Genomic DNA, 14,927 nt, shown 5'->3' with positions numbered 1-14,927 from the left:
AGGTACATACATACTAAAGTATGTCCAGCGCGTCTGGACGCAGCGTTTTGCGATCCTGGAGACTCTTATACGTACTCCATTCGTCATAAATTCTAACTTGTCTTAATATGTACATTTAATAACGTAAAGAATATTGTGAACAGTGGTACAGCAAATTTGTAGCGGTGACTCGTGAGTCACCCCTCGATTGCCAAGGGGGTTGAGTTAGAATCTCCTAAGTGGGTCTGGACGCAGAGCTTTTCGCAATCCGTACTCCATTCGTCGTAACTTCCTGCTGTGAGTCTGGACGCACAAGTCTGCGTTCGCGACGAACGGAGTATAAGAGTCCAGACGCTTAGGAGATCCCACCTCACCTGAGAAGAGAGTAGCGTCAAACTCTGTCGCCCTCGAGCGGCTATGTTTACTCTCTCTCTCTCCCTCTCTCTCTCTCGTTGGAAAAGATATAGCTGTTCACTACCGAAGAAACTAATCGAACTACATATACGGTACAATGCCACGCGACGCGGTTTCCTGGGTGGGTTGAGCGATCACTAATTTCGGATCCTCGTCCACAGGACGAAGCATCGGTGCAGCAGTTGATCGACGCATGCATCCAAGACGAGGAGAAACTGTACTTGTGTGTAAGTTCGCCGACCACGAAGGACAAGCCCGTGCAGATCAGACCGTGGCGATTAAGCGACGCGGACTTTGTTCTGGACGCGTCGATGCCGTTGGACCCACGGAAAACGGTATTCGTTGGCGGCGTACCGCGACCGTTGAAAGCCGTCGAGCTGGCGATGATCATGGACAGGCTGTACGGTGGCGTGTGCTACGCCGGCATCGACACGGATCCCGAGCTCAAATATCCGAAAGGAGCCGGCAGAGTCGCCTTCAGTAATCAGCAAAGCTACATAGCTGCCATATCGGCCAGATTCGTTCAACTGCAGCACGGTGACATAGACAAAAGGGTGAGTCGCCGCCGAGTTTTCAGACTGTGTGTACTACAATCTCTATTTATCGACGTCTCGCGTCGTACCTCGGACCTGTTCCGGAAAGTATTTACATTTTGTTCGTCTCGTTGCCGAAGGTCGAAGTGAAACCGTACGTTCTGGACGATCAAATGTGCGATGAATGTCAGGGACAACGTTGCGGTGGCAAATTCGCGCCATTCTTCTGCGCCAACGTGACTTGCTTACAGGTAAGCGAATCTTTTTCACGAACGTCTATCGGCCGATACGTTGATCCGAGGCAAAGAGCGAGCGAGTGAGAGTGAGATTGAGATTTTCACACACAAGGGGGAAGAAGAAAATAATGTAACCGCGTTCCTTTTATTGCAGTACTATTGCGAGCATTGCTGGGCAACGATTCATTCTCGACCGGGTCGGGAGTTCCACAAACCACTGGTGAAGGAGGGTGCGGATCGACCTCGAGCCGTACCTTACCGCTGGTGTTAACCCCAGCTGCGTTGTCCCTAATTATCTCGCAACCCTAGCTAATTAACTACCGCTCGTACGAATCCCCCCTTCCCCAAGCCACCCGTCACCTCCCTTCAGCCAGTCATCCTTCCGCGAGACCCGCTACCCACCATTATACCCCCACTTTGAGCCCAGAACCTCGCGTTAACCGAACTCGGTTCGCCTCACCTTCCCGACCCGTCCGACAGTCAGCCTCTCACCACCTCGTCGCTTACTTATCTATCGAGATACAATCCGAAATCACTGTTTCTACTACTACACTACTACTACCTACTACCTACTACTACTACTATTACTACTACTACTACTACTATTACTATTACTATTACTACTACTACCCACTCGATCGTTGGTAACTAGCACTACCACTATTATCGCTACCACTATTACTACTCTATCGCTACTACCACCACTACTACCACTACTACAACTACTACTACCACTACCACCACCACCACCACCACCACCACGATAACTATACTACTACGACGAGTAACTTCTGCTCCACCGTAACTCGGACGTAACGGCAAGTCGCAAACACGGTTGCTCTCGGCGAAGAAATCGAGCATCCGCAAAACGCTGTTCGTTCCCCGCCAACCGATGCTCTCGACGTCACGCCGATCCATGACCTCGCAAAAATTCACGATGCGATCGGAAACGTCGTCGTAGAAGAGAAGACACACGTTGCCGTCTGCGGGGAAGAAACGGGCGAGACGGCCGAGATACCAATAGAACCGCTCGCTGAAGTTCCACGCATCCATGCGAAACGATACGGACGAGCTACGCGCGTACATAGATCGTTCGTACGCGTCGCTTGGTTTATCGTCGTGAAAGCACATTGTCCGTTTACCGAATCCGCGTCCGTTTTCCCGTCATCTCGCGCGGATTCGTGGACGAATCGGAATCGGAACAGCTGTTTCGAGCACGGAGGACAGAGAAAGAGCTTTCACGGTGAACTCGGAGCCAACCAAAAGACACCCCACCATCGGGATCGCACGCCATGGCGACGAAGATCGTTTTCCCCGCTCCTCACCGAACGCCCTTCTCTTCTGTTGAAGCAAATTCGCAAGAGACAAAGCGACGGACGGTAGCCCGTCTTTCGAAGAAGCCAACGACGATGTCGGCGTGTTCTTCTTCTTCTTCTTCTTCTTGTCATTATTCTTCTTCTCCTTCTTCCTTTCGATCGCAGGCTGTCCTCCGTTCGGACGGTGCCGCGGGTCGAAAGAAGAGTATTACCGCCTATATCGCCGCTCCATCGTCGAACGCGTCGTCTCTGAATCACGGAGGAGACCGGTCGCTCTCTCGTCGATCGAGGCGTTGGCTTCTAAAAGGACGAGTACGCCGGGAAACGGACTTGCGAAAGAAGACGGAAATGGTAAGAGAAAAATATAGCGAGTACCTGATTTGACGCGAGGATGCGAGATTCACGATCGACGTAGGACAAATATATCTACATATATATTCAGTGAGAGAGTTAGGGAGAGGAAGGGAGAGGATAAAAGAGATCGCGGAATCGAGAGAACCGGGACGGGAGCTGGTGGAAACCGCGAAAACGGAGCGATAGATAGTCGGAGCGAAAAGAAGCGAAACCAGGAGACGAACCGTTCGCGAATCAATGTTAAATAGGTAACGAATATCATCCACGCTTCGAACCGCTGTGTATTAGTTAATTCTCTGTATATCACACACACACAGTCTTTAGCTGTTAAGGACTTATCGAGTATGTCATATAGGATGCAAAACACGTGCGCGTACGCGTATCGTATATGGGTTTTCTCGCGTGGACAACGCGACTCGCGCTCGCGTTTCGAAAATTCGAAGAACATGGACGACTTTTTACCCCATTCACTCAACCGAGCGCGAGACGTGGCAAACAATTGAAGAACAAGAAGCGGAAAGAGAGAGAAAGAGTGAGAGAGAGAGAGAGAGATAGATAGTCGTGTATCGAAACAAAACCGAGCGGATGAGAGATGGAGCGAGAGAAGAAGAGCGAACGAACGAATGCACGGCGAATGCGTGTGCGAACAAATATGCGAACACTGTGTGGGAGAGAGAGAGAGAGAGAGAGAGAGAGAGAGAGAGAGAGAGAGAGAGAGAGAGAGAGAGAGAGAGAGAGAGAGAGAGAGAGAGAGAGAGAGAGAGAGAGAGAGAGAGAGAGAGAGAGAGCGTGTGGGAGCGTGTGGGAGCGTGAGTGACAAAATCCAGGAAAGAAAAAACACGATGTAGAGAAATCGAGAAAGCTAGATGGGTAATTTTAAAGTTGATAGTCAAATTTGCTTGACGCGCGCGATCCGGTTGTACCCCGAGTCTCTGCCAATACTTTGAAAACTGGTTGCGAGCGGCTTCATCCATGGTTGTTCGGGAAAGAAAGAAAGAGGGCGGGGGTGGAGGGGAAGAGTGAAGGAGAGAGAAGGGAGCGAGTGTACGACAGTACGCTGTACCGGTTTTCGGGAAAAGAAGGAGAGTACAAAATTGGAGGTCGCGTCGCGTGCACGAACTTTAGGAAAAACGTGATCGCGGAAAGGAGCGATTTTCTGTTCGGAAAAAAACGTTTCGGCAAGACGAAAAACTAAGACGAAGACGGTTCCGGGTAGCTGGGGTGCCGCGATCCTTTCTCAAGAAACGTGCGATGCGTGTATCTCTCGCGGAATCATACTCGGAACGCTACAATACCGTACTAATACTACATATAGCCGTCGCGCGACGCTAGAGACGTGGTCCTCGAGGACGGGGGAGGTACGATCGTGGCACTCTTTGTCCTCGACTATGGCGCGACGCGAAATAGCCGATGGTCGTGTTCGTAGTTAATTTTAGTCTTGATACGTCCTATAGATAATTGGGAAAGCAACAACGTGCGACCAGTAAAATTGTTTTCGCGCGAGAACGTTAGATTCATAGTAACATCGCATGAATCCTCCCTGTGTACATACCGATTCCTCTTGTACGAGACGATACGCGACGATACGATACAAGGACACGCTAAACACCGTACAAAACGAAACGGTCCGACACGCGCGCGCGCGCGCGATGCAATTTCAATCGAGTACACGTTTTTTTCGTAGTAACGAATCTCTTTCGCTCGGCATATATAATCAAACGCAGTGATGCGATCGACGTAGTTTAAAAGTAAATCTCCTCTCGACCGAGACCACGTGTAATCGCTTCTAATTTTCGAGGTTGAACCGCGCGCCGGTTTTTCTCCACCGTGGCGCTTTTTCCGCTTTCCGCTTTCGATCGGATCCCGGTAGTCGTTTTCTCTTTCCATGTGTCTGTCTCGTTTCTCCTCCGAGGGAAGAAGAACGTCGAACTTTTGCTTCCTCGGTTGTTCGAGAACACGACGAAACGGAGCGACGAAAGCGACGACGCGCACGGAGCTCCGCGTTCCGCTTTTAATAGATGGACGTGTTCTGTACGTAGCATTATCAAACGGTCGAAATCATATAAGCTCGTAGATTAACCTCGCACGACGAGTACTCGTTAACCACGCGATAATCTCCCGCGTGTAACGTGCTTCGCGCAGTTCGCCGTCGCGGTTGCAATTATAATTGCAGACGCAATCGTAATCGCAACGACACGCGACGCGGTCATGTTCACGCAGAGAACACACGCTGATAAACAGACAGACGGACAGTCACACACATACACACACACACACACAAGCAAACACATACCGCGCGCTTAGATACACTTCGATCGATAAACAACCCACCTGTACAAATCGGTAGATCAGGTGATCGCGAGTCAACCGATATATCGCGAAGGTCCGATAACGCGAAATGGACAAACAAAAAGTAATCTCCGCATCTATATATACATATACATATATTTATATATATATACATATATATTTATTTTTTTGGTACTGTTTTTTGTATATACTTGTCGCCGTAGATTAGGTGACGTTTAGGCACCGCACGAGGTACGAGCTGTACGCTCGAAAGAAACGGAGCGCGAGAAAACTCGAAACACGCGAAGTGCAATTGAGTAACGGAACAAGAGAGAGAGAGAGAGAGAGTAGAGAAGAGAGAAAATGGCGTCAAAGTTGACCCTCCGTCCCTTCGTTCGTACGAATTCGTGCCGGTATCCGCGAGCGGTTCGACGAAAAACACTAAATAGGAAACTCTCGAACCGAGCAGTCGAATAATTGCGAAGGTTCGACGATGACTCGTCGAAACGAATTTAGCGAGCAAACGCGAAGCGACATTCGACGTTTCTCATTCGGTTACGGCCCCCCGCCCCGGCTAAGCATTGGCAGAGATCGAGACGGTACGAGCTGCGGAACGTGAACGCGCATCGCGAGCAAAAACGTAGAGTGAGAGAGAGAGAGAAAGAGAGAGAGAGAGAGATGAACCGTGAAAGAGGCACGCACGGTCACGCCCCAAAGTCTGAGATATACGCGAAAACTCTAGAGATATGCATCGTGTATATACAAACCTATACATATATTAGTCGATATAGAACGGAGAATATACTGAATTTTTCTATTCGTTGCTACGATAATATTCTAAATGACGTTTAATCTTTTTCTTACGCGATCCACGAGTATCGAGAAAACCGTTCGATAGGGGAACGATCGGCCGACGAACATTTCACGTGGGTTTCCGATAGGGATGAGACACAGAGTGAACGAGAGAGCAAGAGAGCGACAATTGCCGACGATCGATCGATCCTATCGCGAATGAAGAAAAACGGGGGAGGGGATGAGAGCGTTAGTTAGCATAATTGTTCGATGCAACCTCGAGGCGTCGTTCTCGCGCGAACGAGGAACACGGCGGAGCGGATTCGAGTAAATTTTTCTCGGAGCGACGTCTTCTCATCGGTAGCAAAATTATCGAGAACGAAAAAAAAGAAAGAGTGCGATATCGCGCGATCTACACGGATCTCGGCGCTCAAGCGCGAGAACGGAGACGGCACCGTAGATGAAAGAAACGGTGAGACGACGCTCGCGTGAACGCGATCTCGTTCGTACCCGCGGGCTGGCTCTCCCCACTGATCGATCGATATACATAATTGTAGCGAAACTTAACTAGGTACCAATTCACCTAAATCAATTGATAATTAAAGAAAAGGTATATTAATGCATATTAATATATAAATAAATATATATATATATATAAATATAGGGGGGTAGTATTGTTCGAGAACTCGAACGAACCGAGTGTGTTTGGGCAGGCGAACAGACCGAAAATTTTTCTAGGCAAATTTTTCTATTCGTTGGAAAATGCAGAATTCTAGCCCGAATCGCGGACCGTTTCCGAATCCTGCCTGGCATCTATTTGCTGTACGCGCGTGTCCTTTGTCGGCAAACGACGAGCCGACGCGAATAGACAGAAGCGGAGGAACTGGCGGGCAAATAAACAGTGAAACGGTCAGTGTCAGGCAGGCAGTTAGGCAGGCAGGCAGGCAGACAGACAGACAGGCAGGCGAATTCGCAGGCAGGCAGGCAGGCACGCATACGCATACGATAGGAAATTAAGAACGCAGGGGATGATGAGCGAAAAAAGTGCGTTGTTCAAAAATTATCCGCGAATCGGCTGCTGTTTTCTGCGTTTCGAGTGCTTCTACGACGACGGCAATCGACGTTTCTCGCGCGAACGATCGAGATCGAAGTCCGATTCCCTTTAGTTAATTTCGACGGGCCAACGTATCCGGACGATACGCGAAATTGGTTCGCTTAGGCAAATTGATAGGTTCGTTTCGATGAATTTCTAATTCGAATATTGTAATTTTCTAATTTATAAAATGGGAGTCCTCGAAGACGTCGCCGCACGTCTTCGCTAGCTAGTCGAGAATACATAAGTTAAAAGATATCTGGAATTCCGACGGGACGCTGCGCCGCGCCGCACCGCGTCTCCGTCTGGTTCTTTAGGAAATTGTGAATAGCGCCTTCGGAATCGAACGAAATCGTGGAACGCGAACATATCACTTGGAAGTTTGTATTCGCGGGTGTGCGAGAACGAGAGAGCAAGAACGTGAACGATAGCTGAAGCGATCTTTCGATCGAGAATCACTAGATGAAAAACGATCACGGAGAAAAGCGATCTACATATATCGTCGTCGTAGCCGCACGGAAATCTGCAATCTCTCTTGCGTAGTCTCTTGTTCGTCGTTCGCGATCGAAAGTGGGAGAGGCACGGAGATGCTGGAAACAATAGTAGAACGAAAGAGCGCGGTCGCTGTCGCGATCGCATACGGCATACGGCATACTTCGAAATAACGAATATATGTATGTATATATATATATACATACATATATATGTAATAAAATACGTACGAGTCACGAAAGGATGCGCGCGCGAGCGATTCGAAGCAAAAGTAACAATGACAACAATTCACGTAATTACTATATCGATAATTATGATAAATAATCATAATAATTAACAGAAAATAATTAATAATAGTAATAATAACAATAACGAGGGCGATGCAGATCGCGAACCGCGACGCATCGCCGGCAAAGTTATCGTTCGATATCGCTAGTAACAAAGGTAACAAAAAAAACAACAAAATAATAAATAATACGTTAGATATGATTCTTCACCTCCTTTGTAATATGTGTGATAAAGCATAATATATAATATAATGACAATTATATACAGATATATATATATATATATATATATATATACATAAATAAATATATATATATATGTGTATATATATATATATGCGTGTATGTGTGTTTGCGCACGCATCCGCGCGAGCGCACCCACGCACGCTCCTACACACGTACACACTTGGACAACGGAAGAGAAAGACGGACAAGTACACACGCACATACGTAACACGGATACGAGAATATGCGTGTACATACATATATGTAAAGTACTAATATATTACTGATAATAACGAACGAATATCTAATATATTCCGGAAGACTTTGAAAGAACAAATGTAACGGGTGCAATTGAAAGTTGGATGCCGAGTACGCGGTACCGCATCAAGGAGAGAGGAGAATGATGTAAAAGCAAAGGGGAGAGCGGAGAATAACCATGTTACACCGCGAACGAGAATGAGAACGAAAACGAGAACGCGAGTAGTCGAAAAAGATCAAAGAGCGAGAGGGAAAGAGATTGAGAGAGAGAGAGAGAGAGAGAGAGAGAGAGAGAGAGAGAGAGAGAGAGAGAGAGAGGAATAGAGAATGGACATAAGAAAATGACGAAACCAGCTGTGCAATATTCATTAGCAGAAACATACGAGTACATGTTATTACGTCGTCCGTGTATCGTTGTTCGCGAGTAATACGTGTGCGTGTGTCGAATCGGGAGAGCGAGATAACCAGATGAAAATGGAAGAAAAAGAAAATTTTGCTGGGAGGAACGAGTAAAAACGGTAGTCATTTACGATAGATTTGTATTTTTCAGTGTTGAGAAGTTTTTATACCGCTGTTATATTCTTGTCTAAATATCTTAACAATTAGTTCGGAGAGAATGCATGAGAGACGAGAGAAAGAGAGAGCGAGAGTACAGTGTATCGTAGCGTGTATGCGTTTAGATGAGAGCGTTGTATTGTGTGCGTGGATGAAAGACAGAAGGGAAGAGATGAAGAGAGAGGGAGGGGGGGGATGCGAACGGAACTAGTTGGACGGTTCACCGAGAGAAGCGATTCTTGAGAACCGCGAAATATGGGAAGTAGAAAATTAAAAAGAGCCTGGTTCGGGAAGACCGGAAGTTTCTCCTCCTCCTCAAGAGAGAGAGAGAGAGAGAGAGAGAGAGAGAGAGAGAGAGAGAGAGAGACTCTTCCGCGAGACACGACGATCAATTCCCGATTGCGATCGCTACCACGACCGCGACCAAAACGTCACCGTAGAATCTACCTGTCTCGACGAAACGAAAAGCTCGATCGGACGAGAAGACTGGGTCCACGATCACTCCTATCGAATATGATGCAACTTGCTTACTCACCTTCTGATGTGTTCCGCGTACGATTGATTTTTATTTTTTTTTTTTTTTAAACGAACGTTATCATATATTGTATAGTTTGTATGGTAACGAGTTCGTAGCGTTCCTAGCGTTCTAGCGTTCCTAGCTTTTCTATATTTCCTGTTTAATTTTGTGTCTTTCTATTTCGATCGAGCGTGTGCCGTTGACCGCGACCACGATTGCCGCGTTTTCTTCTTTTCTCTCCGCTTCTACTGATCCTCTCGAGTCAACACGACCCCGTTTCGTCATCGTCAAGTCTTTGATCGTCTTGACCAAGCCTGGGCGCGACGCTGGCTCGCGGAACAGAAGTGGCTGCTGCTTCTCTCCCTCCCGAAGAGGTGTACATACCAGCAACATCTGTTCCGGTTCCGCGAGCCAGCGTCGCCCAGGCCTGGTCAAGACGAATCATTCGTCACACGAATGCACGCGTTCATTCTATGAACTAGGAAGTTTATTTCCCTCCCTCCACTACCATATAGTACTTGGACTATTCTTCTCGCCACGGTGTTTACTACACTACTAGCATGTAATATTCCAACGCGTTCTTAACGTTACGTTGTTATTTTTATTTGTATTTCTGTTTCTATTTGTATTTCTATTTGTATTTCTATTTGTATCTGTATTTTTATGTACAACGTATCTCCCTGTACCAAAGAAACAGACGAATAACACACACTTGAATACGATTTATACAGTAGCGCGTTATAACTAGTTGGGGCGTTGGGCAATGTAGAATTTCGGGGTCCCCAATCCCAACTAAATAACTTTACGAGAAGAACGTAGAATTTGTTTGTTGGATCTTGATTTGTGGTCGGGGCCCCCGTTTCGCTTGGGGCCCCGGGCATTTGCCCGAGTTGCCCATAGGGTAACGCGCCACTGGATTTATACATGGACACGTGGAACGACGCGCAGCCACGAAATGGAAATGGGTGGAAAGTAGACATTATAGGGCGCGTGTATGAAAGCTTGTACAGACACCGCGGAAACCGCGCGGAGCTTACTTACATTAGCGTCTTCATGTTCGTTCACAGGTCCACAGAGCCGTGCGGTAGATTTTCTCAGTTTTTCCTTGAAAATTTCAAACAACCTCCGATTGTTAGACACTATGAAATTGAAATGAAATAAGTTTATTTGAAACGCGTCGTTTGTGGAAGAGCCGCACTCGAGTAGCCAAAGAGCCGCAGTTTGCCGACCACTGACATACGTCAATATAGAAAAGCTTTGCGTTAAAAACGTTCAATTATCGGATGGTTCAAATTGTCCTTTGATTTCGCTGCTTATGCTGCTCCCTTGCGAATTCCGCCGTGTCTGAACGGGCTCTGAAATGCGAAGACCCGGGATTAAAGAGCCAATAATGGGAGCGATCGCGGAGTCGCGGATGGAGAGCGATCGCGACCGGAAGTCGCAGGCCCGACGCGGCCCCGGGGCCCGAGAGGGTGCGTTCGGCTGCCCGGTGATGTCGGCGAGTTGAAACCGATAGATAGAATTATGTATTCCGTTCGTCGAGCAGACGGTTCGATCGCGAGACACACAGCTCACGGGGGACAGGTACTTTGTATTTTCTGTAATTGGCGTCGGTCGGACGACCGGACGCGATCCGCAATTAATTAATTAGTACATCGAGCGAGGTCAATCGACACTGGGCCCCGCGACTATAGGAATAGTTTAGATACGTTAAATGTAAATGTGGTACAGCGGTAAACTTAAATGTATGTACATGTGTATATGTTTCACACTCGGAAACACTTAGAGCGTAAAACGTGATAAGCCTATAAGACAGTATAAACTGGAGCTGGGAGCCGTGCAATGTTCTTACCGGAGGAAAAAGAAAGCAGCCGAACGACGCCGATGCCGATAGAGAGAGAGAGAGAGAGAGAGAGAGAGAGAGAGAGAGAGAGAAAAGAGAAAATACGAATGCAACGTTCGGACAGGGAGGAGAGATCCAGAGAATAACGGTGACGGATCGAAACGCGAGAACAAAGGACAGAGATGATATTTTTTTATTTTTTTAACGAGGGCACGAGAAGAGACGGAAAATAGTCTTACACTTGCGCGCGCGCGCGAGCGAGCGAACGAGCGAACGAGCATAGAAACTGAGGAAAAACGCAGAAATCTGCTCGCGATCAGGGATCGACGGTGGAAGGGACCGAGACGCGGAAAATAAGTAACAAAAACGGGCCGAGAGTATGTCGATGCGTACGCGTGGGCCTGTATCTGTGCGAGGAAGCAGAAAAGAGAGGCGGAGAGAGAGAGAGAGAGAGAGAGAGAGAGAGAGAGAGAGAGAAACAAAGTAAAGGACGGAATTATAGAAATACGAACGGGGTTGAGTACATCCCAGAGGCGGGCACAGTGCATGCGCTTTTTTTTACGTAGAAATAGGTAAGTCCGACTGCTTTTGTTTTCTGAAAATTTTTCATGAGAATAGTCAAACGTCTCTTGGGTGTGTAACGATGAAAAAAGGACAGAAAATTCGGAGAGACAGAGGGAGAAAGAGGGAGAGAGCGCGTGCGAGAGAGAGAGAGAGTGCGTGTGCGTGTGTGCCGTGAACCAAAAAAAAAAGAAAAAATAAAGTGGAAACAATACATGGAATGAAAGTTATTATAGCGATAATAACGAAAGTGAATTTTTTAAATGTCGTTTCGGATTTCTACGCATCTTTTTATGTACATTTATACGTCGACGTTTGTTTTTATTGTAAAAATTTCGCCGTTTATATTCGTAAGTTATCGTAGAACCACCCCCATACCCCATTCTCCTCCTACTTACCTACTCCCCGCCCCGCCCCCACACCCACACCAAGTCTTGTTACTAATAACTACATATTACTTAAGATATTCACTTTTGTCCTAGCGTATAATTGTGAACGCAAATTTCTATGATTTTGTAATATAAACGATAATGCAATTAGAGGAAACTTACAAGTGCAACTTAAGTCCTAACTTGAAGTTACCAAAAACTGCGAGAGGTTTTCTTACTCGGAGGATATATAATTTTTTATTAAAGCAAGTTTTTGCGAAGCTCGTTCAAACGATCATCTTTATTTTTTTATACTATAACGGTAGTTTGTATCCTGCCCACCTCTGGGTGATAAACGGCGATCGAACACGACGTCTGTCTTATACAAGACGCGATTTTACCACCCTTCCCCGTTTTTACATTGCATTTCTATTTTTAATAAGGTACGCTTTTTCGTAATTCGCTGTATCCGGAACTAGGACGATCGCGACGACGAGGACGGTGACTGCGACGATGTGATCTACGACAGAGAGTTCCAACTTGTTCCCCTCCGAGAACCGCATGGCCCCCGCCATTAGTCAAACCTTTCCCCACTACTACGTACGTCCGTAGAGTTAATCGGACGGCATAGCGGTAGAGGAACAGGGACGAAGCTCTACGACAACGATCAAGTCTAACAGTGGGGAAAGAACCTAAGCGGAGTAGGGGCCGCGTGTGGCTCGCGAGCTACATGTTGGAACTCCCTGATCTACGAAGACGTGAACGACGACGACATGACGCATGACGAGACGACGAGACTCGTGGCGGCTCGTCGTTCGCGTCGTCTTGTAAATAAATTAATGGTCGCGTCTTGAATATCGACAGAGGTTTTTTTTCTTAGTAAAAAACAAAAAAAAACGAAAAAAAGAGTGAGAAAGAAAGAGAGAAAGAGAGAGAGAGAGAGAAAGAGCAAAAGTTGTAAGAGGAAACGCGAGGGAAAGAGAAAAGGAGAGACGATATAAGGAGCAAGATTATTACTAGTCAATCCTCGAATCACGAAAGTTGCACGGAAGTTAAGAAACGAACGAGAGAACGTTCTCGCTTCCGTTCCGTAAGAAAGAACTTTGTTTGTATATCTTCAAGCCTTGAATTTTTGATAGAAAACGATATGTAAAAGGAAGGAAAAAGAGAGTAAAACCGGATGGATATATCGACACGATTCAAACGTCCTGCTGATTTCGAGACTGTTTTACGTAATTCGAGAGATCCTTTTTCTACGTTGTTTCTACGTTCACCTGTAATCTGACGGTGTCGCGTTACCGTAGCACGCGTATATCGTTGTATCGTTGTATCGTTGTAATATTGTATAATTGTATCGTGATTTTTATTTTCCCGATTCGTTTCTGCTAACCGCCGATAACGTTTAAGAATTACGTTATATTCCTGCCTGGAATCGCTTTAGGAAAGTTCTCAAATATCTTAGGCACAACACTTTTTTTGTAATCGTATTCGACCGTAGACAATGTTCGCTACTTGATTTCCTTTTGTTTCGTTTCGCAATATTTTTTTTCCTGTTTTGTTAAAAAGAGTTTTCTTTTCGTATTCTAGTTAAATGCAGATTACGCATAGATAACTGATCTCCACTGTTTTGTTGTCTATTTTTTTTTCTCACTGTTGATTCACGCATTCCTCTCCTTGTTTCCAGTGTAAGCAGGCGAGCGAGCGTGCGAGCGAGCGATCGACCGATCTATCATTATAATCGATCTTGTAGATCAGGGAGTTCGAACCAGTGTCGCCAGATAGAGAAAATCGAGGGGAATACAAGTATGTACCTCCTCCCTGATGGAATAAGAGATAGCGGAAGAGGAAAAGGAGGAGAGGAAGAGATATCCATTTGGGATACCTATCCGGCGACACTGATTCGAACTTTTGTTCCCCTCCGAGAGTCGCAAGGTTCCCACTACTAGTCGAACCTCTCTCCAGTACTACGTACAGCCGTGGAGTTAGCGAGTGGGGGAAATGGGCGTATAAAGTCGAAGTGGCTAGCGAGTTGCATGTTGGAACTCCCTGCTGTAGATCGTAGATATCGAAAGGTACAACATTGTAGAGAGAGACTTTGTTGTTCGATGAATCGCGGTCGCATCGCCGCAAGAGAACGATCGCTTGTTCGTCGTCGTCGATCACAGTATTAAACGAAAGAGAATCGGTCGACGCGAATCGATCGCGTCCAGGTAGACGGAATCCCCGCGAAAAGAACGACGACCTAACGATCGGGCAGGCGTACGAAATAAGATAGGTATTGCACACATTACGCTTGACGTAACACATTACGACATAAGTAACCACGCGTAAGCGAAGCAATAACTGCCGCGTTATTACCCCACCCCCCCCCCCTTCCCCAGCCGCGCCCCCGTCTCGCTATCTTTGTTAGTTGCGTCGGATGCATCCGTTTTCCTAATGTCCGATTTCCACGCACGGTAGCCACGATCGTCAGCAGGATCGATGCTCGATGCTCGATGGTCGAGTCGTGACGAGTCAGAGGACCACGTGGATCATCTATACCAGTGCTGGATACGGTTGGGGCCCCTCAAACGCTTGCTTCCCCCACCAACGTTTCTTTCGCGCACACCTTCGACGTGTTCGCCGGTGTCACGTGTCTTCGTTGCGTCACCGTAACGGCGCTCACTGGAAGGGGACAGTGGGCGGTACGGTGGGGATGGTTTTGCCTCGATCGAGGCAAATGTGCCCAGCACTGATCTATGTATACTGTAAATCGTTTTCGTTGCCTCGGAGGCAACGGCTCGGCTGCAACGTGTCGGTTCGACCGCGAACACGG

At 47.0% G+C, this 14,927-nt stretch overlaps 1 protein-coding gene across 1 annotated transcript in view; it reads left to right on the top strand.

The window, feature by feature from the left end:
- Positions 1-3,620, top strand: part of Orb2 (cytoplasmic polyadenylation element-binding protein orb2) — a 47,935-nt gene extending 44,315 nt beyond the window's left edge. The window contains exons 6-8 of the mRNA XM_076437913.1: positions 555-947; positions 1,067-1,177; positions 1,317-3,620. Coding sequence (XP_076294028.1) covers positions 555-947; positions 1,067-1,177; positions 1,317-1,433 — 621 coding nt within the window. The 3' untranslated portion in view covers positions 1,434-3,620. The remainder of the gene's footprint in view (positions 1-554; positions 948-1,066; positions 1,178-1,316) is intronic.
- The last annotated feature ends 11,307 nt before the right edge of the window (positions 3,621-14,927 follow it).

The sequence above is a fragment of the Lasioglossum baleicum genome, chromosome 14 (assembly GCF_051020765.1).
Source record: "Lasioglossum baleicum chromosome 14, iyLasBale1, whole genome shotgun sequence".
Classification (NCBI taxonomy): Eukaryota; Metazoa; Arthropoda; class Insecta; order Hymenoptera; family Halictidae; genus Lasioglossum; species Lasioglossum baleicum.
The sequence above is the reverse complement of the archived record's forward strand: the minus strand, read 5'-3'. Positions and strand labels throughout refer to the sequence as shown.